Below are 27,013 nucleotides of genomic sequence, written 5' to 3'. Positions count from 1 at the left end.
ACGCAAATGCACCTAATGATACTGCGACAACTGTTGGTATACAAACTGTGGATGCTCCACAGGCTTCAGAGATTGACATCACCCAATCCACTATTTCACAGCCAGAAATTATAGAGCAGGTAATATTATATAACACATTAATTAATTACATGTATGAAAATATCATGTGTTTATTCATAAACTATCAAATACTTCCAATTACATGTAGGTGCCTCCACCTCCACCTCCACTCACAAGGCTAGATAAGCTACCGCATAAAAGAAGAGCAACTCCAGGTGTGGACCCAATGGAAGGAGCTAGTTCTGAGACAGCGTCAAAGTTGACAGAATTTATGAAATTTGTCCCCACTTCGAGCTTCAAAGCACCAAGGAAAAAATAGAGATTAAATTATATTGTCTTTTGTGAATGAATTGATAAATGTAATATGAAGTTGTGTGTTTTAAGGTTGTTTTGTGGCTGAAGTTTGTGTCAGTGGTTATTTATGTCTTTTGTCATATCTTGTATAGGATTGTGTTTTGAAACTTTTTAAATAGCCTTTTTGTTTTGTGTCTGTAATGATGATACTCTAAACATCACTCTTAGTTTATCATGTGTTACAATGGTCATTGTCATGACTATGGTTGACCATGAAATCAAATTCAAGGTTTATTATTATAATTTATTTTGTAATTTAGAGATTTGGTATATATATGACAAGTTAGTTCATTAATGTTATTTGCAGATTGATAATATACTTGATCAGTCTCTTGTTTATCCTTACCATTTTATTTTTACGGATTTAGTCACAACTTCCAATTTACAGAATCGTACATATTTGTAATATCCTCACTGAATTTGCAAGTTTAGTCACAACATACAATTTATAAAACAGATTTGTATTGAAAAAAACATAATTATAGTGACATTAATTCAATTTCATTCATCACTTTCCTACATCCAAGTCATAGCCAATGACTACAACTACAAACAAATCAAAAGAAAAACTTAAAATACTATTTTATACTTTTAAAATCCTAATTTTCAGCTTCTATTGTACTAATCATTCAACCCATATTCATCTTCTAATGCTCAATGCTATTTTCATTTTCATGTCTTTCAGTCATGTCTTCTTTTTTCTCGCTATTTACCCACACAAAAAATCCACACCATCTCTTTCTAGAGGTCTGTCACAACAACAACCACAAAATAAATTATGCATGTATTACAAAAAGAAGATGTAAATTCAAGAAGGAAGCAATTCAAGAACTTACATTATAGTTTGGGTATCTAAAAAATGGTATTTTTGGGTTTGCTTCTGTTCCAGACCAGCAAAGAATGGGACGCATCCCACAACCACACAAGTGTGGAACCTTTCTAGCTCTAGCTCGATTTGGATTCCTTCCCAAACTTCCATGTGAACGAGACTTGTTGTAGCTTTCGGAACCTTGGTTGGTACACCTCATCAACTTTTTCAACACCCAAACAATAATATCAATTTGGGAATTTGACACTCATTAGAGTTTTATGTTCATTAAAAGTGGCTAAATTAAGTCTAAACAAATTTTTTCTATGTCAACAAAATTTTATCAAGTTACATATAGATCCACGTGTCACTTAATGTTTCAAATAAATGTGCCGTTAATAGAAATTAACAGCAAAATTAACATAAATCACTTATTAAAATTTGAAAATTTAAATTGAATCAATTAAAATTTTAGGCGTCAAATTAAATCTATCCCCAAATTTCAGAAATTATTTTAAATATTAACTCAAGATACAAGTCTGGTTTTTAAGAGCTTAGAATATCCCAAATAATCAAATCAAATAATCCCTCCGGCGACGTTCATGCACTTTGTACAAATGCCGTTTAGACGTGTATAGGAAATTACGAAAATATCCTTCAATTCCTATGGAAATTACACGCGATGCCATTTCTTCACAGAAAAATACAAATACTTTAAAACATTAACTTTCTCTCTCCTCCTTCGCATTCCAGAGAGAAAGAAAATGGCTATGCAGAGAACTTAATTGAGAAAGGACCAACAGAGAAGAGGGAAATAGTAATAATACACGCGGAGACTGAAACCCTAGATTTCTTCCTTACAACAACATGGTCTCGAAGTAGAGAGTTAGATATATAGACAGCTATAAAAACTCATCTATTAATTTTCTTTTTTTTATGAATGCTCCTTGTTTGGGTGGGGTTTGAATTAGGGTTTTGTAGGATTGTTTAATTTGTGTTTGTCTTGGAATTATAGTTTCTGATTGTATCTGGGAATTGCTGGCGCACTATGTGAAGGATTTGAATTAGGTTTAATTGGATTCTGTGTGATGTGAGTGGTGTGAGTGGGCGTGTCTAGGGTTTGTGTGTGTTTATGTTTTCAATGGGCAGCATGGGTGAGTCAGACAGAAAACGGCGTCACTTTAGCTCCCTGTCACCGACGGCAGCACCTGCTACTGCCAAGAAGCTGCCCTTCTTGCCCATTTCTGAAGACAAAAAGGTGAAACCATTATGATCTTTATTTATTTGTTTGTGTATCTAAAGCTTGTGCTTCAAATTTTGCAGTTCATAATGTTCCATGGATTTTCTTTTTTTCCTTTCTTTTCTTTCGGGTGCCCCGGCCCCAGGGGCGGGTCCTGAGTTTCCTTGCTGTCCTTGTAATTTTAGTTGATGTTTGTTGCTTGAATTTGACTGGCTAGGCATAGAGTTTAATATATGTTTTCTTCTTTTGAAACTACTTGTATGTGGTGTGAACCTATGTACACTGAAACTACTTTTATATTATAGGAAACGCTTAATAGTTATAACCATTTGCATTGCCTATTTTACTTTTTGACACGCATGATTGTCTTTTGATGAATAATTAATAGACTAATAGAGTTACAGTTTACACTTGCCAATTTACTCTGTTGATTGGTTGCAATACCCTTGTTTTGGCTTTTGGATGCTAAGGATATAAGATATATGTTTTAAAGGTTGCCTTTTCTTTTGATCCTACCAATTCTTTTCTTATCTTTTGAGATGAAAAAAGAAAAAAACTTCTCCACTAGAACTGAGGATTGATCTGCTACTCTTTATTTGCAGAGTTAGTACTTACATTGCTATATGATCATTTGTTTGATTCCTTTGTTTGCTTGAGTATCATTCGTGTATACTGCCGAATAATTATGAAAAGAGAAAGTTGTGTCTGTGTAAATGCTGATTGTTATCTCTTTATGAATTCGTGCTTATCTATAACGATTAGAATTCTGAAAAGGTTACTACGTTGTTGGATTTTATTTAAATGTTGTTATGGACTGTATTTAGTACTTCATATAGATCGAATTTAACAATCCTGCATATGGGAAGAACTAAGGTAATAACCTGCATGGGTAATTCTAATTGAACTTACGGCTCTCTTATTACAGCTTGATATTGCTGTACTTCAGTTTCAAAATCAAAAGCTTATGCAGAAATTAGAAACACAGAAGCTAGAGCATACAGCTCTTGAGAATAAATTTTCTCAAATGAAGGAGAGGCAACAGTCATATGACTCTGCTTTAACAGTGGTTAAGAAAAACTGGGAACAGGTAATTTATTTTGTGTTTCATTTTTTACTCCTTAAGTTCAAATATTCCATGCTTTAATTTGTCTAATGATTTATATCACAATCACTTGCTGGGCAATATCCGCTTTCTGCACAAAGCTGGTTAATGACTTGGCATCGTGTTCTGAACGCTCGAGAGAGTATATCTGCAACTTGGATTCAAGATACGCCGCCGTTGCTAGCGGTGAGGTCACTTGATCTTTCTTATTCTTTTATATGATTTTGTGCTGCAAGACAATGCCATGTAGTCATTCATTTAATCACATGTATTTTGAAAATACTCATTTTTGGTTTACATTATTATCGAGCTGTAGTTTCCCTTTTTGCTAGAAAGGATTATAAAATAAATTCGAAGTTGTTCCATTGATTGCTAGCAAGTTCTTTCATAGAAGTAGTTATTTTAAAAGGCATAGTTACATAATACATCTCTTTCAATTTCAGACTTTTATTACTAATCCGAAATTGCAAATGTAAGTGGGATGCAACTCTATTGGGGTTCTAATTGTTGGCCTTCATAATTATGATCTATAAGTATCATAGTGTGACAGGTGAAACCAAACATTCAGGGCAACAATCTTTTCTTTTTTTTTTTTGGGTGGGGGGGCGTCGGACATTACACAAAACATGCTCTTAAGTAATATCTGCTTTTCGATCCTTTTAATCTGAGTTTGCTATTTTTTCCTCACTCAGACTTCTTAGGTTTCTATTCTCTTAATCTATTTAAGTTCCAATTTTGCCCTCACTTAAAACTGAAGAAATTATAGTGTTTCCTTAACTGAAACTCATTTTTTTAAATATACCAATCACAATCAATCTTTTGCATTTCCGGAAACAGAGCAACTAATTCTTTCACCAAGCAGGTGCACAAATAGTTCCCATTAAGGATTCTATATCTCATGTTCAAGCTTTTCCAGCCATGTCCATCTAAGTTTTGCAAGTTATTGGTGTTATTATGAATTTTTTGTTATGCCTTTAATGCTGAAACATCAAATATTATTGCTGATTACTTTTAAGAATCAACTATCCTGCTAAGTGACAGATTTTCTTGACTGGGCTAGTTGATTATTCTACCAAGCTGCATTTGTGTCCTGGGACTATGACTGAGACTGGGGGACTGGGACTGGGACTGACTATTGTGTTTGGTAATCAGAGACTATAACTAAAATTTCAGTCCCGGAACACAAAATTTCAGTCCCTTCAGTACCTCCAAAAAATAGGAATACAGGGGACTGAAATTTTTAGAGACAAAGACTAAAACTTTAATAATATTTCTTTTCAGAAATACTCTCATTTAATTATTCAAATTCTAAATCTATCCCTCAATCTTCATATTTATCTTAAACCAAACATGATATTGAGACATAACTGAGTCCAGTACATTTTACACCAAACACAATTCAGAGACTTAATTTAGTCTTTGTTGTCGGTCTCTGTCTTTCAGTCTCAGTTTCCCTTCCAAACGCAGCTCAAAAGCTTTTCAGAAACCATGCAAGTTCTTGACCTCAACCATTGGTCTATAGGGTAGTTCCTTTTTTTTTTTGGTCTTTTCAAGTAAATTTTGTTGTCATTACTAGGGGGTGTGTACTATTTGGGTGTAAATTTTGTGCTTTGTAGTTCATGGTATTTTGTTTTATGTTTTTTTAAAATGTTGTTCTCTGGTGTAGTATTACCAGTTGTTAAGATCTCAGTTCTTTTTAGGATTAGATTTATAGTTTCAGAATTTGTATTGACATCTGTATGTGGCTGGAAATGGTTGGTTAACAAGGTCATTTGATCTGCATTGCAGATGATAGTCCATCAACTGTTCATGATGTTTTTCTCAGCAGACTGATGCAAACTGGTGCAACTGAAAGCTCTTCCACTTACAACTGTGCAAACCAGGTGGAAGAGCAGAGACAATTGAATTCCGAAAAAGAACAAAGCATTTTGAAAAACGTTGTTACAACTATTCATAAATTTTGGCGTTTGAAGGATGGATTGCATACTGCAGTACTGAAGAAGCTTCCAGGAGATGGTAAGATATGAGTATATTTGTATGTGATTTATTATTTATTAGGCTTATTCTGTCGGAGCAGTTTCTTAGCTTTCTTGGTTACATTGCCTGTTTATAGTTTCATACAGGCAGAAGCTTTCCGCTGATTTAGAAGGGGAAGTTAAAAATTTAAGGTCAGCATTCAGTGAATTGCATTTAAAGCACAAGTCTTTAGCAAGTGAGTTCCAAGCTCGTAGAGATCTTGATGCCAAAAATAAAGCAGAACTTTGTAAATTGAAAGGTAAATTCTTGTGTTATGATATATATTTATTTTTTATCTCCACTTTATTTCAAGTTGTTTTTGGTTTTATTTTTTCTGTCGTTGTCTGGGGGATGGAGTGGGTCAATTTGTCAGTTGTCGTTATACTTGTAGAACGTATAATTGGCTTAATTTAAGAGATAAAGAATAAATGGTGTGTGATTAGGTAATTTTTTTTGTTTTTTTTTCCTTCAATTTTAATTTTTGTATTTGACCATAGAAATTTGAACCAAAAGGAAGAAAGTAAGTACTGGGAAAATATCTTCTGGTTTATGGTAGCGAAAATGAGAACAGCATGACTAAATGATTGTCCGAAGATGAACTTTGTTGAGTTGCATATGCAATGATATATAGGGGTAGGTAAATTCTTTTTATCTTTTACAGCAGAATCAACTAAAGGAAGACAGTAACTAAGGAAAAATATCATATTGTTTAAGTGCATAAAATAGAACAAACGAATGTAGAAGAAAATGTTAAACTCAATATTGTTGCAATATTTAATACTTTCTTTACAATGAAATGAAAATTTACAATTTTCTGAAATGGCCTTAGTGACAATGCGGGAGGAAAGCCATAAAAAGAAACCTAAACACAGCAGGTTTGTGGGTGAGGTGGCATGGGTGCCATTTTGGTTTCTTTAGGTGAGGAGAGAATGAAGGAACAATACATGGAAGGAAAAATGTCATCTTTTTTATGTGTTTTGAGGAAAAGGAAAGAAAGTGAAAATGAAGAGACAGTACATGTGGTGTTAAAATGACATATATGCCCTTATTGTACTAAAAAATAGATGTCATTTAATTCAGTTTTTAAATCATTACACAAATTTAAGAATTATTTTGTAGCAATGTTACTAAGAAATAAGAAAGGGTGCTGGTGTAGCTGCACACTACAGCGCCAGGAGAACGGAGAACCCAAGTTCTACTCTTGGAGAGAGCACCAGTTGGGAGAGAAAGCTTGACTATGCTTGAAAGGGGATTAAACCCTTTCCTGGTAATAGGGACGAGGAACACTCTTCGGAAACCAAAATAATAAAAGTTGTTTTAAATTAGTTGTTTAAGCGAAACTAAATTTGGTGTGGACACTGCCATTTTTGTATGATTGATTTTGTTGGGGATATAATGGTGAATTGCTTCTTTCGCCTTTTTCTCTCATTTTTCTGCACACTTGGGAGGGTGAAGTTCTTCAAGTTGGCATGCACACCTTTCTTTTTCTTCCTCTATTTCTCAGTTATCCCAACTTCAGTGTAAACTCACTAATCCGGTGGTCCTCTTGTACTCTTCCTTTCCTACTTCTGTTACTCTTGTCCTCTTGTACTCATTCAACACATTGTGTTGATGGAGTGAAAGGCAGCACACTGCCTCAAGATTGCTGCTTTAATGTTAGAACCAATTTCTTCATAAGGAAAATCATAAAGAATTGCTCTTAAGTAGGACATGTGTGGTGCTTGTTAGGGATGAATATAGGCTGGGTCATTGGTGGTCTGTTGGGGCTTACTAATGGAGTGTTAGGCCCAGTTTGGGTGAGCAACTTAATTAAGCTCCTTTTGAAAAAAGAGCGTAAACAATAAATACTTATACTAAAAATAGCTTATAAATAAGTTATTTCGTATTTGGTTTTTCCGTCTTAAAAGTGCTTATTTTAAAAGAAGAGTAATAAAAAGCTTTTTATTATAAGAGAAGTCTTTTTTTTAGCTTCTCCATAAGCACTTAAATAGCTTTTTAGAAAGTTACAATTTGGTTTTGAAAATTGTACCAAACATTAATAGTATAACTTTTCATAAGTTAAAAGGTAAAAAAAGTTACTTATGGACCTATCCAAACTAGCTCTTAGTCTTGGCATGGATATAACTGAGCTAGGCCAAACTTCTGAAGGCTTTTTTAAATGCGCATTTAGGTAAATGCAAATTGCTTGTGGTTTAAGTAAATGGAGATATATTTGCCATTTGGAAATTACAATAAAATTAAACTTCTACGGCTCCTTGAGGAAAGAATTATTTAATTTATTTTACTGGAAATATGAATCTATTTTTTCTACTTGCATATCTAATTTAAGTTTCTTTGGTATTGAGGCAGGATAAACTTTTATACCAAAAATAATATATTTTGAAGTTAGTAATTTTATTTTAAGGGAAGAATGGTTGGGTAATTGTTGAGTTTAGTTTTTATTTTTAACTTCTGTTTCTGTTTTTATCAATTAGAAGGAAATTGGTTGAGTTGCCTCCGTGTGACCTAAGGTCATGGGTTTAAGACTTGGAAGCAGCCATTGATATGTAATTATCAGATTAGGCTGTCTACATTACATCCTCTGGATATGGCCCATCCCCAGACTTACGTTAACGCGGGATGTTTGTGCATTGGGCTCATAGTTTTTGATTGCGGATAGCGGCAAGCCAAAAATCCGCTTTGTGGGAAATGGCGGACTGCCAAAAAAATACATGTATATGCACAGAAAAACTCAAAAGGTAATAAATTATAAAATCTAATCAATTTAAGCAACTTTCTACTCATAAGGCATCCAATTAATTCAGCAAATGCAGTAGCAAAATAAACAAATAAGCATAACATCAGTCATAATACACCATAGAATATAAGAGGCAGGGGCAGGGACATTATAGTCACGGGCTTGTCTTGAACCTATGTAAATTTAAAAAAAAATGGAAATAGAGAGGTTTATAATATAATTTATAGCACCGAACTTATGTAAATAAATGGGGAAACGGGAAAGTAAGAAAGGGTAGGAAGACCAGAAGTCTGGAACAGAAACTAAGGTACGAAGCAGAGAGAGAGGGAACCCGTGGCTTGCAGCAGCGGCGAGTGGCAGCGAGCAGTGAGTCAGCGACGGCTTCGCCAGAACACAGAGAGAACGGCAGAAAGGAAAGACGGAGAAGGAGGAACTGGAGTTGGACGGTGCTGCCTGGCATGCTGCCGGTGGTTCTTCCGGCAGCAGAGCAGCCTGGAGCAGAGAGGGAGAGAGAGAAGAGAGTTTTTGGACCGTCAGAGAGGAAGAGGCAGTTTTCTGAAGAAAGGATGCTGAGGAAGGTGGTTGTAACCTTTTAGGGTTTCCTAAATGACCAAAATAATCCTCAATTTTTTCAAAAATCCAAAAAAACCCTGCAATTTCCGCCATTTCTATTGCGGGTCTGCCATGTTGCCACTGCAATTGCGGTCGCCATTTCGCCGTCCGTGAAAAACTCATTGCGGTAACCACTGTATGGCGGCAAGGAAGAAATCCGCCATGCCATAACATTATGGCGCCGCCATACCGCTTTTTTAAAACATCAATGGGGCTGCCCTTTTTTTTTTAATTTTTAGAAGGAAATCGGACTGCCTGGTTCATTGGTATGATGTAGTTTTATAGAAGAATAGATGGAAAATTTGAGGAAAAGGACACCTGGAAAAAAAAGGGTAAAGAAGTAATTTTGTGGGGAAGAAATTAAAGAATTATTCCAATACTTAAGAAATGAATCTTGACAATTGTCATTTGAGAAATAAATCGAACTTTATTAGGAAAGAATCTTAACGGCACTATATAAATGGAGTCGTGAATGTAAGCTGGAGAACTAGAGGGGAGGTGAGTGTAGAATTACACTAAACTTCAAGGTCTTGGGGTTCAAAGTAACTGAGGTTCACTGTAATTTACCCTTTATTGTATTCAGCCAAGGTTGGGATATGACATGCAATTTATTTGTCTTGCTGTTATTTGTTTAGGGGAGCTTGAACGCATTCTTGCAGAACTGGAAGAAAGCAATAGCAAACTTTTAACTCTTAAAGCAGAGAGAGATTCAGCAAAGGGGGCAGTTCTCCCTGTCTTAAATGTTGGAACTGCGCATGTTGCTAGTGATAAAGTCAGAGACAAGCAAAAGGATTTGCAAGATATGGAATCTACTCTGAAGGACCTATTGGTAATGTTGTTGAATTCTTTGGCCCTGTTATAAAATTCTTGGGATATCAAACCGTAATTATTTAGTTTCTCAGGACCAAGGTTCGTCTCGATTAGTGGAACTGAAAGGTCTTCACGAGGAAAGAATAAGAATATTGCAGCAGTTGTGCGATCTACAGGTTGCGTTTATTGTTTGTACCTATGATGTGTTTGGTATTTTCCTACTGTTATGTTTTGCAAGGCTATGTTTTAAATGTATTCTCTTACAATGTTTGACTTGGAATTATTTCATCAGAACACGTTGAAGAATTTGGATTGTATTACTTCTTCCCATTGCTTCCAATTGGTTAGAGATCAGATAGAAAAGTCAAAAGCCGAAGTTCACGAGTATCAGGCTTTATTCGAGAAACTACAGGTTGTAACTGGTCGTTACTTATTTATTTAATTTAGATTTAGATATTTTGACATTGTCCTATGAGGTATGATGTGCTTCTTATGATAGCCCCCTTTTGTTTCTATTGCATTTTGCTTATGCCTCTAGGTTGAGAAAGACAATCTTGTGTGGAAGGAGAGGGAATGGTACATTAAAAATGACTTAGCAGATATTTTTCAAAGATCAGTGTCAGTTGCTGATTCTAGAGTGGCTGATTTACGGTCTGAGATACAGAAAAAGATAGATGAAAGAAATGTGATTGAAAATAAACTGCATGAGGAAGCAAGAGAACCGGGTTTGGCTACTTCCTTTGTATAAAGCATGCAATGTTATTGTTGTGTGGTTTAATTGTTCATAAATGGTAATCAATTTCTATTTGCTTCAGGAAGGAATCAAGTTATAGGAGAATTTAAATCTTTGCTTTCTTCATTTCCTGAGGAAATGGAATCTATGCAAAGTCAACTAAGCAAGTATAAAGAATCAGCTTCAGATATCCATTCTCTGCGTGCAGATGTGCAGTCTATTTCTAATATTCTTGACAGGAAGGTTGGTTTAGTTTATTTATGAACTGCACTTTTTTGGCTGCATAAATCAAGGGCCCTGAAATGTTTCTGCCCTCTTTAATAATGACAGGTAAAGGAATGTGATGTTTTCACTGTTAGGGCTGCTGGTCAAGCTGCTGAAATAAAGAGGCTGCTTGGTGTGGTATGTTACTTATACTTGATATAAAAGAATGTTAGCTGCTTTTGGTTTGTGTGGTCCTTTAGTTCGTCTCATTCAGGTTGTGCTCTATAATGAGCAATTACTTGACATGACATTGTATTCTTCCAGTTCTTGTTCGAAGTGTTTCATAAGGTTAGAAAGTAGAAGACAATGTGTGCATGTATGTGTGTGTGAGAGGGAGAGTTAAAGCAAAAAAAAGACGAATTTAGAAAACTGAGGTAGAACTTCAGAACTTATTTGAATGAATCATTACAAGGGAAGTATCTATTTGGTGAGTCATGTTGTCCGGCAAGCTATACTAGGGTTTATGCCATGGTACCTAGACCAGGTCCTATGTAGTTTAGACTAGTTAACAGCCATGATGAAAAAGATTGCTGACGGTTTTGGCAGATGTTTTTCTCCACTGCTGGAAGTGCTTTGCTTATGTACTGTATGAACAAAAAATATTGGCTAACTCAGGGTTGGTGAGATACTGAGAAGTCAACAATGCCTAGTCTGGTGCATGAATTGTTAGTGGGTTTATCTGTTCAGACATTAACTGGTTCTTTTGTATCTATTTGAGGATTCTTCCCATCTAACTATATCCTTATCTATCAAATAAAGAAAAAAACAGGATAGTATGTCCTTGCATGGCCAAATTCTTAGTAGATAATCTAGGTAGATCCATCAGAGTTTATTTGATGCAAAATACTTGCTTATATAGCCAATGGCCGACTTGTTATGAGGTAACTTGACAACGTGGAGTTATTGTGCATAAGTTCCAGCTTGCATGGGTGATTTCCATTGGGGATTTTACAGGGCTTAAGAACAAGTGTTACATTCCAAAGTTGTAAGTAGCATTAAGGTAGGTAATTTGGGGAAGTTGCAACAAATTTACATCGAGTTAACATCTAAGAAGAGCAATGAGGAGTGGGGCCTAGGTGAATAGTTTGATCAGTGGGTCAATGGGACCGGACGTGTGTCTGAGCTAGGATTGTTTGGGAGTGTTGCTGAACTAACTAAAATTTACTATGTCTTAGGCTTGAGAACCAACAGAATGTGTACGAAGAGTGGACTGTTATAAATATCAGAGTTCTATACACCTCAATTGCTTTAAATAGTTTATACTTAATGGGTGTGAGCAGAGGTGCACCTAAATTAAGGTGAAAGTAGCAGTAAAATAAATGAAACACGTGAAAGTATCTCACAGTAAGACCCACTCGTCACTATCACTCCAAGAAGATAAAGCGAGAGAAATTGAGCACCAAATACATATATTGATAAAAAAAAATCATTAATATATAGAGGAATACAAAGAAGCAGAGGAAAAGAAATCTCCCAAACTAAAAGAATACATAGAAAATCATAACATCAGTGAATTATGGCTTTACAATCTCTGATCACGTCTGAGAGGGACAGTTCTCTACAGAGTCCATATGCTTTACATGATAGATGCTCAATGCCTAGTTCTATTCCAAACAACTCTTCCTGGGTATCTATCATTAAATGTGTAAATTGCGCTATAGCCTCTAGCCAAATACTCTAGATAGTGACATCTATTGCACATTGCCACTAAGATTTTGCCTCTTTCTTTCTCCCAGAACCTGCAAGCCTCAAACAAAGAATTCCACAAAGAATCAGCCAAATGGCAGTGCAAAAACACGTGAGACTATTTCTGAATTTATCCAAACCCAACACGCGCACATAAGGGGTAATGGCCTCATGTGGCCTCCTAACCTGCAAATTGTCATTGGTATTAGTTCTGTTAAGCACAACTGTGCATATAAAGGATTTGATTTTGGAGGTAGATTTGGATTTCCATTTTCCATATGGGAGTTTATAAAGGAGGAAGGAAAGGTGGTGTTGTTGAGGATTGTGATAGAGACTTGAAATAAGATTACACAAGTATACTGATCAGATGTATCAAGTGACCACAATCTTTTATCAGGGCTGGAAGACATAGGAGCATTACTATTTTCATTTTTTATTTTCATTGTTTTCTATTTTAAAGATTTTTCTGAAGGAGAATAGGAAACATGGAAAATGAAAACAGAAACCAACCAGGCCATAAGATGCATAAAGTGGGTGCAGGATAGTGCAGGATACATTATCAAGATTGTCCTATGTGGAACATGTTTACTAAGGAAATTAAAATAAATTAGGACATGCTAATTCTCATTATTGGTTCTTTGTATTATTTATTCCCATTTCATTTCACTTTTATAATAATAGGGTTGTTAACTTGAATTATCACATGCAAGATATAGATTAAATTGTTAGTTCTGCCTTGGACATAATCAGTTTGATGTGTATGAAAAATGTATTGGTTAAGATATAAAACCAGTCTTGTCTTTATCCAAGATCATAAACTGTTGAGATGATATAGCATCGTAGTTTCAATAACCAAATGGTATTGAATTTTGATTTCGTTCCATTCTGTCATCTTACTACTAATGTAGGTGGGAAGTTATATATAGTGCCATTCGCCCTATAGACTAGTGTGAGGTGGCATGTTAATATATAATTCCATTCATGTGCTAGTAGCTTTAGGTTTTGGTGAGATGGTTCATCAAAATGCACAAGGTCATATAAATTGGATAGGATCACATATGTAAGGTGAACAATTTTCTTTTCTTGTAAAAATGCATCTTCCTTTCCTTTTGATGTAGGTTGAAGAATTGAGAGAGAGTGAGCGGGATTTGAAGTTTATACTGGAAATGTTTAGACGTGAATCCATTGATTCAAGGTTCGACTTCAAATTCTCAACTTGAATTTGTATGGTCTATTATGATTGATATGGTTTATATCTTTTTGTCAACTTTGTTTTAGCGTTATGAGAAGAATTTGCGCATGAATATTTTCAGAAACAAGTGCATCTCTCTAAGTTGTAATAAATTGAATGACACAAATGATTAATACAAGTAATAAAATTATGTGAGATTATCATGTTCTAAAGAAGGAACAAATTTATGTGTCTATATGCTCGTAACATTTGATAAATGGGATTATTACCTATATGTTTAGCACTAGGGATGGCAGTAGGGATCTGTGCATGGAGAAATTTGTGTCAATCCTCACAGAGGGCTGAATGTGGGATTTCCCCATGGGGATTAGGATGGGGGAGTAAATGCCCCCTACCCCACAAAGTGATTCCGTTTGGATGGTGACTATGCCTTCGCTCAATGGAGATATTGGTCCCATGGGTAATTTGACAATTTTCATATGCTCACCATACTTTTAATTGGAAGAAGAAAACCACAACCACCTAACTAGACCTAGTTAATGGTTTATGCTCTTACTTCATACACAATCGGTAAGCTTGTACACTCACCTATAATATTCTTCTGTGCCCCCCTTTGTTTCTCCAATTATTGCCGACTTATGACTACCATCGACTGACATCAAACAGTGATTGGCAGCGGTGGATTTAAGGGTGGCTCTAAGGTGGCCATGGTCCCCCCCAATTTTTTTAAAAAAATAAGTACTATTAGTTTATTATTATTATTATATAATTAATATATATATATTATAGATTAAATATATTTTAGTATATTACACAAAAAAAATTTACATGTTATGTTAGTAACTTAATATGTATAAATTATAATGTGTATTATAATATATTAGTAGCAATTAACAAATAGGTTTAAAAAACAATAAAAAGCGTATAAATATATTAGTAATTGAAAAGTTATTGAAAAAAATAGGTTTGGATTAATGTAAAAAAGGAACAACTATAAAAAAATTTCTTGTTTTGACTCTTTTTATGACAACAGTAACAACTGAATAGACTTTTTGTATAATAAAAATTATTAAAACAAGACTTTAAAACAAGATGGAAGACGAATTTTTAGCAGATTATATGATTGTATATGTTGAAAAAGAGAATGCTTCAAAATTTATTTCAGATGGTAAATTAATAATTTGTTATATGAAATATCGCAGAACAAATTTAAAAATACCAAAATCCTAAAGTATGTAGTTGAACGTTGATTTCCATATAATATAATTATTAATTTTGACCTATATATTATAAATTATATTTTGTTGACTTTTTGTTATGTTATATTTTAATTTATTTTGTATTTAATTTGGCCCTCCTCTTATAAAATTTCTGGATTCGCCATTGGCGACTGTTGAGGACATGAGCCATCAAAAAATGTTGTGAGCCAGTCAGCCAGACTCCACTTGAGAGTTGGCAAGCAGATTGCAAAAGCAAACTGCAGAAAACTGCACAGAAGACTGGGTGATAGAGGTATTGCGAGATTTTTTCTGTTGCTTGAACGTGGAGAGGGATGGAGGGAGGTATGGGGCATGGAATGGTGAAATGCTCATGCCATGTTACCTCTATTTGGCACTCAAGGGTTGAGGTCCCTATAACCTTAATTTCAAAACAAGGATTTGGGTCCCTTGAATTATTTATTAGGGATTTCAGAGTAGGAGTGGTCGCCCCCTCTTGGTGGTTTTTTTGGGGGGTGGGGGGGTTCTTTATTGCATTATTCTTATGTATGTGACCCAGATCTTAAGATTGCCGCATAAGTGGGTTTCGTAGAGTTCTAACAAAATATTTTGAAATACAATAACTTTCCAAACATTTCGAGAATGTTCCATAAAGAATTAGAATGTCATTGGAAAATTGTCAAAGCACTTAGCTGCTAGTGGTTTGTGCTTTGACACTATGAATGTGCTTTTTTTAAAACCGACCTTTGAACCCTTAACCAGGCACATTGACAGCAGCTTTTGATATTAAGCGACTTCATTGACCACCAAGATGAAAAGGAAAGGCAGGCAGCTGTTAGAAATTTTATTTTTTTTAGCGCACAAGATATTGTGATATGATTGTATCATTGTATGTATTGGGCTTATTTTGAGGTTCAGTACAAGTTATTTCAAATCCTTCCCTTCTCCAAAAGCTTAACTCACAAACACAGTCTAAAGGTGTGGTTTGACAATCTACTTGCAAGCACACTGTGCATTAAATACATATTCTCTAAGAGGACAAAAACATAATGCAGTTGATTATCATTTTATCTTTGTAAAGTTTCGGTAATCATATTGGCGGAAGTCACATCAGAAGTGAACAGGTAGGTGATATTCCTGGAGCACGTCAGAATTCCAGGCTTGTAGTGGAGAGATCAAGTCAACTTGGATTTCATTGAAGCCTTGCAAATTGTATTGACTCATTGCTGAATGATTTCAAAAACTATTTATGTTAATTTAAATTCTTTTGGAAAAATTAACATATGCATCACAACTATGTTCAATATTTGGTTGCATCATAACAGTGAAAATTTGTGAGCTTTCCTCTTATTGTGGGTTATTGGCATGCTTGGTCTGATTAGTGCTTGTAACAGAATACGTGGAAAACTAACTGATCTGTGTCTGCAGGGATATCATGGAAGCCCGTGAGGCAGAATACAGAGCATGGGCAAATATTCAAAGTTTGAAAACTTCTCTTGATGAGCATGGCTTAGAACTGCGTGTTAAGACAGCAAATGAAGCTGAGGCCAAATCTCAACAAAGGCTGGCTGCTGCTGAAGCTGAGATAGCTGCCATGAGACAGAAATTAGAAGATTCTAAAAAGTTAATCTCTTATTTGATTAGTTATTGAAATCTGCTATTCTCTGAATATTTATTTATCTATTTTGCCAATTTGTTTCCTTTTAATTATTTTCTGTCTTCTGATGTTTCATTTCTAATTTCTAACTTCTCTTAATGAATTCTTTTGCAAGGATTAAGGCTTTCTTTTTTATTTTTTTTTTCAATCAGTTGGATGAATTTCCTTATTATTTATGTCAGTAGGGTGGAATTAAATGTTTCATGTGAATGCCATTGACAGGAGCTCTATAAAGCTGTTTCTGTGCTCTATTGAAATTTCTTTATTCTGATATTTTAGAATTTCAGAGCTGGTTACTCATTCATCTGTAATATTTTTATTATTTCAGGGAGATGTCTGAACTGTCTGTTGTATTAAGATCAAAAAATGGAGAAAATGAGGCCTACTTGTCTGAAATAGAGGTCAGCTATTTTGTCTCAGTGGTAGAATGGAATTCTCTGCGCATAGGACAATGGTTGCTTAGAATTCAGTTTCCAAATTTGTCTAGCTCTTACAATGTTAACGTGGTCTCTTGTTGGTGCTATGAGTTTTCTGCAGTCTATTGGGCAAGCATATGATGAAAAACAGACTCAAAACCAGCATATGCTGCAGCAGATTACTGAGAGGGATGATTACAATATTAAGGTAACTTGGTTTTCTTCTGTCTTGAAATCTGTTGTAGTTTTATGTAAATGTAATTTCAACATTATAATAACTTAATAAGGTTAGTTTGTTATCTCCATACAAGCAAAAGCTTGCCATAGATCTAGTATCAAGTTAAGAAGAAACAAATTCTGTAAATCTGAGATGAACTTCTCAGTCTGAATTGTGATACTCAGATGTAGGGATTATGTCCCAACCTAATATTCCAAACAGTGGTGTAAATTGAACATTGTGACACAGATTTGGCCTCTGTCCTTCTCCCAAACACAGGGAACCTAGTCAATGGGAAACTGATGCAGACCGAACACTCACCTAGGATATCAAAAAAATATTCCATAAAGATTCAACCAGATGGCAGTTCAAATCAAATCTAATATTGGTTCTGGATTTGCTTCCACATAACACAGACATCACATCGGAAATAGCCTTCTATGGCTTTCAAGATTGCAAATTATCATTGGTAATATTTCTCTTATGCATAGTTGTCCACAGATATTTGATTTCAGAGGGAGCCTTGGACTTTAAAATGAGTTTATCAATGTACAAATAGGTTGTATTAAGGGAATGAGTTGGGAACTGAATAGAATTTGCATATATAAAATGATCAAGAGACCACTTATTTAAGTTGCGGGACACTTTCTCAAGGATGCTCAAAAGAAACAACAATTATGAGAACTTTCTTTTATCGAAGTTATGAAAGAGGCTGAGGCTCCAGGAATTATTGGAATCCTTTGCACTGTTGGAATGGAGTGTTGTCAGTTGTGTAATGGAAGTCAATAAAGGTGAGGAAATGATAGATTAGAGTGCTTTCCGACCCAATGGTTCTTCCAACAATTAAACCAACCATTACCTACCCTAAGTAGTATAGTAGAATTCCTGGGTGCTAGAATGAGTAGCTTTGGTGGCAGTATTAGCATCTCATCTATTTTTGTCAAAGCCATACTCTTGATAACTTGATCCATAAATGATGAGGCTCTAAAGGAAACTCTTATTCTCATTCAGCTGAAGCAATGTTTTTTTACATCAAAGATAAGATTAGCATGTGCCAAATAAGAGCACTTACTTAGGTCTGTTGAGTGCTGGATGCATAATAATAATTAATATAATGGGGTTTCATTACTAATCGGCCAAATATCTAATTACTAACAGAGAAGAGTTTGAAGCTAAAAAGCTGACCCAAGAAATGTAAAACTCAAAATTTGAAGCCCTATCTCTGGCGCTACATAACTAGATATCTGTGTACACTAAATGGTTTGGTTACGGATACTGACAATGCCAGTAAGAACAAAAGCATTGTTGGTGTTCTTACTCTAGTAAAAAATTGGTTGTGCATATTTTATCTTATTCCAAAATTCAAGGGTTGAGATTTGTTGCTGACTGTTGAGTAAATGGATCATTGAATGCTTACTTTGAACTAGCTGAAAGTCAAAAATTAGATTCGAGTCTGGTACATGTTGACTCTAAATCTTTAAATCTGTAGGTTCAGAACAAACTTCTTCAATATGTTGTCTATCAAAAAACTTGTCAGTCACAGATTAATACATGGTAAATTTCATTTGCCAATACTTTCTAAATTAAAAGATGATGTCCTATTCATTGTAAATCGTTCACTATCTTACCCATTTTGTCCTACTAGTTTGTATATATTCAACATTTGCGAATAAAATAGCAAACCGACATCCATGTTCATATCAATGCACATAGCATAACTTAACTTCTCTCCCCCTCATGTTTTTCCTTTTAGTTTTAAAATATTAAAATGTTTAGATATCTTTTCTTTTATTATTCTATCTTAATATTAGTAAGTGCATGTATGAAGAAATCATGGCTTGCATTGGGTGCCTGCTAATATTGTTATGGTGCAGCTTGTTTTAGAAGGTGTAAGGGCAAGACAAAAGCAAGATTCTTTGGTCATGGAAAAGCGGGTAATGCAACACGAGATCCAGCAAGCAAATGTAACCCGAAATTTATATGATTCAAAAGCTGCGAGAATTGAGGACCAGGTACATAGATCTTGATATAAACTGAATTTCAGATATGAATTTAGACTTGATGTCTTATTAGTTCCTATGCAGTTGAAATTTTGTTCAGATCAAATTCAAAGACTAATAGAGGATAAGATGCAAAGTTCTGTCACTTTGGAAAACACTCATAGAAGGCTGTTGGATGTTAGAAGATCATCTCAACAGGCTAAGGATACAGTTACAGAGGTGCAATCTAAATCTGGTAGTAGTCGAGTTACTTGTATGGAGTTACATGTTGAACTTGAGAAAGAAAGGTATTTCATAATGTAAATATTTCGGTATTTGTATGCTTTAGACAGATTGATTGGAATGCTTTAATTAATTTCTCTTTCTATACACCATTTCATTCTTGTTCTAGATTTTCCAAGAAAAGAATAGAGGAGGAGCTGGAGGTTTCTAGGAGAAAGCTTTCGCGCCTTAAAGAACAGAATGAAGGATGCTCGGTGATTGAAAGACTCCAAGAGGAACTGGCAGAGTACCGGGAAATTGTTAAATGCAGTATCTGCCAAGACCGGACAAAAGAGGTACATGTTTTTCTTCCTCTTTCTGAATGGATTGTGAGCTATTATGTTGGGTAAAATTTGTGAACATGCTGGATAGAATAGTCTCCTATTATAGCTGGTAAATACTTGATTGAAGTCATCTTTGACGCTCCTTGGCTTTATATTCGAGGATGGGAGCTTTATTTTGTACAAGAGTATTTAAATATTTTTTGTCTATCTATGTTGAAAGGAACAAAGGTTTTAGGATTTTTGGGTTGTCAATGGGTTATTTAATGTGTACAACATGGACATGAAAACGATAGCAGCTGCTAAAATTTATTAGCAGCCCACTATAGTAGGTCCATCTGTCCTGACCTTAAGGACAAGGTGGGATATTATGTGGGGTAAATTGTTAGTAGTTAGCTACAAAAGGAAGAGGGGAGAATTATATGAACTCTTGGAGTTAGAAAACACTAGAATTTCCTCTAGTAACTATTGAATACACATTAGTTTTTTGTATTTTGGTTTGTGTTTTACTAAACTTGTCTTTCTTTTTCCTTTTTTTTTTGTCAGGTGGTAATTACAAAATGCTACCACTTGTTTTGCGGTACATGTATCCAGAAAGTATCTGGGAGTCGACACCGCAAATGTCCACAGTGTAGCACAAGCTTTGGGGCTAATGATGTTAAGCCTGTTTACTTGTGACTGGAAACTTGGAGTTCTCTCCTGTGGGTTGGCGGCCAGACCATAGTTTTCTTTTGAATTTTCTGGTAAAAGAAATGGGGTATGAATACTCAACAGTTGATAAGGAACTTTGGCAGGGAATACTGAGTTCCTGTCCGGTTTTGATTTAGATCAAATCGGATTCTTTTTGCTGGTACTTTTTCTTGGTACCATCTGTACTTTGTTGAATCTGGAATATTTAGATTTAGAGTTTAGTATAAAGAACTTGGAGCCATAGGAAAAGTGATAATTGTTCCGTGCAGATTTATCATAATACATCTTCCGATGCGATTTGGAGAGGTCATCAAGGTTGGCCTTCGCTGTGCGATTAATAATTCGAACTGTTGTATTCCTGAAACATGGCAAATTGCCTTGGAAGTTGACTCTAGAGAGAAGATATTCTGACATCTGTAGTTTGATTGCTAGAAACACAAATTTTGTCTTGGGATGCTTTTGTATATACGTTTGATTTGATTGTATAATTGGTCGTTCAATTCCCTTTTTGATAGCCTGTAATCCTTGTAATGGGTAATGCTATTCCAAACGATTTTTGCTCGGTCTGTATAGTTATCATAACTTGATTCTATAAATTGTATAGAGTCTTGCTTCTTATGTGTTGTATTGTTGAAGCTTCGGTTCTGCCAATTGGAGCAATGGTCTCTGTGGGGGCGTCACTTGATATGTATATCCAAAAACAGAATGTTTGGATGTGAACTTGGTGCTCACGGGTACAACGAGTCCGTTCTGGTTAATTGTTTCTTTTTATGTTTTTTCATGGTGAAAAACCATGTATTTAGTTATATGGTTTCAATGTGTTGCAGATAAAAAAATCACCCTAAAATTTTTCTCCTTGGCTTGGCTCGAGACTAAGAACACCGATGACCTGAGGACTCCTGGCCCAAAAGGCATCGGGTTCTCTTGCATAGAGAGCATTAAGGTCGAATATCGAGTAGTCATTGGAACTTGAAAATGATTAGGGAGTGGCGACAGTGGTGGTAAGATAATTCGTGATGAAGGAATAAAGCTGGGTTAGGACGAACTTTGTGTCCTTGTGCTGTCATTATCGAAGATAGTTTAGACTCACTCTTTGCCTTACTTGGAGTTAGGGCTGGCAATGGGTAGGGTAGGGTAGGGTTTGGAGCATATTCTAACTCTACCCGCGGGTTGAAAATTTTATTTAAATTTTACTATATCTTATCCATGAGTTGAGAATCTCTCAATCCTAACTTTATTCGCATTCTAAAGTTCTAAATCCTACCCTATTCTACCCGCATAAATATCAACTTTTTTCAAAGTAAATATAAAATTCAATCATTTCAAATTTTATATATATATTAATAACATAAAAAATAACAAACTAATGCACTAAATTACTAAATTAACTAACTAGTGTAGTGGTTGTTCACTTATTGTATATCATTACATAAGAGAGGTTGTGGGTTCAACTCTCACTTCCTTCAAAAGCATCATGTTTAAGCATTTCATTCTTACGTTCCATTAGAAATTTCTCCTAAAGCTTGAAAAATGAGATGAATCTGGAAAAAGCCTTGACTTTAGGACTAGAGGGTGGGTTTTTGCCCGGCTTACTGAGACTCCGTTCTCATTATACTCAAATAGAAAGAAGTTGGATCCTTGACAAGGTGGTCCTATCCTAGGCTTAGAGCTGAGCTAGACCCCTACCTCAAACTTATTTCGGAATGATTTAGAGAGCTGCGAATTAGGCTTTCAGACTGGTGGCAAGCAAGGCAAGAAGATAAAGTCCTGACCTTAAGCAGATTTTTGACATCTTTCTTGCATCTGCTTTCAGGTTTGACATGACATTAGAGCTCATAGTACCTAATTTTTATAAAATATGTGTTATATTTGAGATGTGGGTATGATGTTTTGCTAGGATTTTAAGGAATGAACTCTTTGGTCCTACACATGGGCCCAACGGTAAAACTTGGTGGAACGATAATGAAGAAGTATAGGGGTAGCAATGGATAGGATATGGTAGGGTTTTGAGCCAATTTTAACCTTACCTGCGGGTTGAGAATATCTCAACCCTAACCCTACCCGTTCTTAACCCGCGGATATCCAACCTAATTGCGGGTTACGAAAAAAGATGTAACATTATTATATAACTTGATGATAATTTCAAATAAAATTGATTTTTATGTAAAAAAAATATTAAATTATCAATTAATGATCTTCTTTTAATGACTAGAGATCTTTTGCATTTAGTGAGAGATCTTTAGTTCAACATCCACTTAAAATATATTTTTATATAAGTATATAACATATACATATATAGGGTGCGAGTTGGTTGGATAGAGTTGAGACACAACCCGCACTCTACTTGACCCGCACGAAAACCATATCCGCACCCTATCCTACCCACTGCGAATCGAGTTGGCAACCCTATATGTTGTCACCCCAAAGAAGTACCATCCATATCCACAAACTTAATATAAAGCTCTATTACTTGTTGGATATCACGCTCCTTTATATCGGACACTAGCTGTCATCCAATGAAAGAAATTGATATTCTACTTATGTGTTCAATTCCAATTATTTCGATATACATTAGAATAAAACTTTTAAGCTTTATCAAATATTACAACCACCAAGTAAGCATAATAATGGAATAATTGCATACAAGACATGCACTATCATCTTTACATATAATAGTTTTATTTGGATAAACACAACTATATGTTCACTAGAATTTGAGCTTGAGAATACATTAGAATTAACGAATGAATTATTTAGAAATTAGGATTTAGTATTTGTAGGCCAGTCATTTTTTTTTTCCTTGATCTCTTGCTATTTCACAGGCACTACGTGCAAAATTGGGAAACCTTATATTGTTCTATTTCACTTTTTCTGACTGCGAAATTTCGTTAACGCCTTTATTTCCAAGACATGCAGCGAATGCGAAAATTGTGTTAATGTGTTTGATTAATGTCATGACCAATTTTTCATAGTGACCGTGAAATTGGTTTCTATCTTAATTTCACAATCCGAACTTGTAAAGTTAGATTGCCAATAAAATTATGAAATAATAAGCAAAAATTATTTTTTTTAAATAAATTAGTAAATAAGGAATTTTTAAGATAAAAAGTCAAAAATTAATATGATATAAAAGGGTGATGAAATTTCTGTTTGAATGAATGCATAATGAAGATTTTTATTTTTTTGCACAATATCAGCTTTGACTTCTTTTTATTTAATGATGTAGTTTTCAACCATGCTATGTATGAGGGAAAAAAAAAACTATCAAAACAATTATTGGCATAAAATATATGTTTGAATTAGGGGATTTATATTTAAAATGTATAGAACACAACACGTGTGTATATATAAAAATAGAATAAACTATCATTTGTACCCATAAACTTTGTGAATGTTGACAAAAATATCCATTAAATAAAGAAACTAATGTTGTACCAAAAAACAATGGGTTTGGTATGACAAAAGTACCCAAATCATAATTTTTTGTTGACTTTTTAATAAAATTTCTAAATTACTCCCATTATCTTTTCTAAATCTCAAACTTTCACAACCCTCATCACCACCAACACTTTCCCTGATTATTACCACCGTCTCCCCTTTCCCTCTTCACTACCACCACTCACCATCAACACCACCAGCACCACCATCATCTCCCTTTAACACCATCATTCCTTTTTTTTGGAGGTTTTCTCTGAGCAGTTGTGAGCTAAGCTGTAAGTAACTAATCAAAATTATAAGAGCATTGGGATCAAACAAAAACCTGGAACCAGATCTCAAATCATTGAAAACCTCAAGATTCTCACCGGTAAGAAATCAGAACAAGGGCGCAATCATAAAAGAGAACAAATTGTTGTACAAAACAAAACTCCAAGAGTTCAATCCTAAATTCATGATCATGTGCTTGACGTAAACTATCTAAGTAGTGATTGTGATAAGATAAGCAAAAACCCAAAAATAAATAGTAAAGGTAAAAGCGGAATCAATGGCGACATACCTCGGTGCCAGCAAGGATAACAACGCGGGAGAAAAATGTGAACTTGGAGGGGCAAGGCAAGTGGTGGAAGACGGTATCCACAAGGGCGACGAGGAGAAGAGTGAGAGATTGGAAGACGATGAAGGTGTCGACATCGACGCGGCGGAGGAGGTTGGTGTTGGTGAAGATGACGAGAGGAAGAAGACGAGTGTGGCGGGAAAGAAGTGCTTGGCGGTGTCAACAATGAAGGGGTCGTGGTAGAGGAACCCCAATTTGTCGAGAAGGTAGATGCCGAGAGCGAAAGTGAGGTACTGGAGTGCAGTTAAGAGGTCGGGGTGGTTGAATTGGGTGATAGCATACTTGTTGATGATAGTGGAGAGACTGGAGCAGAGTGCGTAACCGACCACAAGAAAATGAGATTTTGTGGAGAGAGGAGGGGAGGTAGTAGTAAGGAAGGTGCTGGTGGTGGTGAGGGTTGTTGTGAAAGTTTAAATTTTGGGGTAGAAGATAAAAGATGGGGGTAATTTGAAAATTTTATTAAGAAGTCAATAAAAATTAGGATTTTGGTATTTTTGTCACACGAAACCCATGATATGGGTACAACATTAGTTTTTTTATTTGATGGGTACTTTTGTCCGTATTCGCAAAGTTCATAGGTATAAATGGTAGTTTATTTGTAAAAATACATATGATTTCGTGTTATATTTTTGTACACTCGCATTTTTTATGTCACTACAAGAAAAACGTTGAGTACCTTCAGAATTACCGTCGGATTGAGCGTCGACTTGTATCGGCGGATTTACTGTCAGATTTTTCGATGGAAAGGAGGAGAAATTTGTCGCCATAAAAGATTACCATCGGAAGAGATTTTCCGTTGCTAAAGCCGATGGTAATTATTGGTGCGAAAATATAACTCAACAGTGCTAATGTTACTGTCGGATATTCTGCCGGTATAACGATTTAAAGAAACGCGTCGTTTTGGTGATTTACCGTCGGAAAAATCCAATGGTAAAATTGGGTTAAAATTCAAACACAGAACCCCTCCCCCTTCACTTGTTCGAAACACACACACACACACACACACACACTCTCTCTCTCTCTCTCTCTCTCTCTCTCTCTCTCTCTCTCTCTCTCTCTCTCTCTCTCTCTCTCTCTCTCTCTCTCCGTCGAATCGTCACTGTCGCCACCGCCGGGAGCTCGTCGTCGTCATTGCTGCCGCCTGAAATACCCATTGAAGTAGTCGCTACACATCTCATCGATTCTGCTGCTGTTGCTGTCCCCGTTGCATCCTCCACCGTGGCTATCGTTCACGCCGCCATCACTACCGTCTCTGTCACCACCACGTTAAAGAGACCCTACAGCCACTATCATCGGATTTATTGTTGGTAGGGTTATTTTATTTTTACATATTAATTTATGACTTTAGCATTTTGTTAGGGTTTAAGTTAACTCAGTGGTTAAATTTGTTTAACGAAGTGTGTGATTAGGATTTGTTGTTTTAATTTAATAGATGTAAAAATCAAATAATGTTAGAGTAGGTTAGGTTAGGTGAGATTAAGAGTGCTTGAGTTGTTAGAAGATTTTAGTAGAGTTTAGTGAATTAGTTTCTTTCAATTGCATTAAACTTATGTCGCTTATTTTTGTCATATCTCTTGTTAGTTTGGTGAAATTAATTAGAATTAGACTTTAATTAATTGGAATAATGAGTTTTACTTATTCTTTCAAATTAGTTTCTGATTTAGTTTCAGCTTGTAAATTTAATACGTTTTTCTTTTTATTAGGACGGTACTATTTTCTCTGAGATCAGTTGGAGTTTATTTTTTTTGTTGTTTGTGCAGTAATATTCCAGGTTATTTTTTATCTCTGAATATAACGAATTGTTTAAATTTTATGTTGAACTTACTTTTCCTAGGATAGAGCTTTAAGACGGAAGTGGGAGAAGGTCGCATAATGGCGTCTTCTCGAAACCCTTGTTTGCTGAAAAATTGTGGAGTTATAAGGGGTTGCGTACTAGAACGGTAAGGATTTGATGTTTTATTGAATGCGTGTATGTTATAATTTATGCTTGTAGATGTTTTCTCTGTGAAAACTGTTATATTTATTTGATGGATGTCTCTGAATTAAGGAGAAATTCTGCCAAATTATCACTTAAATTATTTAAAATATGTTTGGTTTGTCAGAAAATGATAATTATATTTGGCGAGTGATTCTAATTATAGAGTACACTTTGCATAATTTTCTAAAAAATTTAATAATTATAGGGGGTGTGTTTCATTATGATTCCTAGTCATCGTCTATGGATGTATGAGAGGGATAATGGTGGTCGGGGGAGTTTAAAACCTGAATTCTTTGATAGGGTTGACGTGTTTGTCATGCATGCCTTCAGCATGGAACAATTTAGGTCTGAAGGAATATCTAGGTGTCCGTATCAAAAGTTTTGGTTGACTAAGTGGTTAAGACCTGCAGACATAACGCTTCACCTCTATCGTAACAGGTTCATGGATGAGTATTGGATGTGCACGAAACACAGAGAAGTGGACAAGTAAGGAATTAACCGGTCTGCATCTAATTTGAATAGGTTCTATTGTCAATCAATGAAGGTTCGGGTTGTGAGAGACCTAAACATGGAAGAAATAACTTGGGAGACTAACCAAGAAAGATACAACGAGATGGTATTTAATGCAACA

The 27,013-nt window shown here is 35.3% G+C and overlaps 1 protein-coding gene and 1 pseudogene across 2 annotated transcripts; one reads left to right on the top strand and one right to left on the bottom strand.

The window, feature by feature from the left end:
- Positions 1-1,956: 1,956 nt before the first annotated feature.
- On the top strand, positions 1,957-20,949 carry HUB1 (histone mono-ubiquitination 1). 2 transcript variants are annotated; one of them, XR_015885704.1, is made up of 20 exons: positions 1,957-2,480; positions 3,388-3,549; positions 3,666-3,750; positions 5,353-5,580; positions 5,678-5,839; positions 9,565-9,758; positions 9,832-9,915; positions 10,032-10,151; positions 10,278-10,464; positions 10,555-10,715; positions 10,803-10,874; positions 13,541-13,617; positions 16,260-16,454; positions 16,817-16,889; positions 17,026-17,112; positions 18,996-19,133; positions 19,206-19,408; positions 19,513-19,678; positions 20,210-20,513; positions 20,623-20,875. XR_015885704.1 is itself a non-coding variant. In XM_016307128.3 (19 exons), the coding sequence occupies exons 1-19, from the start codon at positions 2,355-2,357 to the stop codon at positions 20,339-20,341; spliced, it is 2,652 nt and encodes an 883-aa protein (XP_016162614.1). In that variant the 5' UTR covers positions 1,957-2,354; the 3' UTR covers positions 20,342-20,949. The 2 variants fall into 2 exon arrangements, 1 of the variants encoding a protein (XP_016162614.1); XM_016307128.3 differs by having other exon boundaries at positions 20,210-20,949.
- Positions 20,950-23,962: 3,013 nt separating this feature from the next.
- LOC148562966 (GDP-fucose transporter 1 pseudogene) lies at positions 23,963-25,184 on the bottom strand (annotated as a pseudogene).
- Positions 25,185-27,013: the final 1,829 nt, after the last annotated feature.

Source organism: Arachis ipaensis, chromosome B6, assembly GCF_059453495.1.
Source record: "Arachis ipaensis isolate K30076 ecotype BB chromosome B6, ASM5945349v1, whole genome shotgun sequence".
Taxonomy (NCBI): Eukaryota; Viridiplantae; Streptophyta; class Magnoliopsida; order Fabales; family Fabaceae; genus Arachis; species Arachis ipaensis.
The sequence above is the reverse complement of the archived record's forward strand: the minus strand, read 5'-3'. Positions and strand labels throughout refer to the sequence as shown.

Coding starts and splice junctions, on each gene's coding strand:
- HUB1 (XM_016307128.3), top strand. CDS start 2,355: ATGTTTTCAATGGGCAGCATGGGTGAGTCAGACAGAAAACGGCGTCAC. Junction 10,152..10,277: donor CTTTATTCGAGAAACTACAG/GTTGTAACTGGT, acceptor TTATGCCTCTAG/GTTGAGAAAGACAATCTTGT. Junction 19,409..19,512: donor GTTGAACTTGAGAAAGAAAG/GTATTTCATAAT, acceptor TTCTTGTTCTAG/ATTTTCCAAGAAAAGAATAG.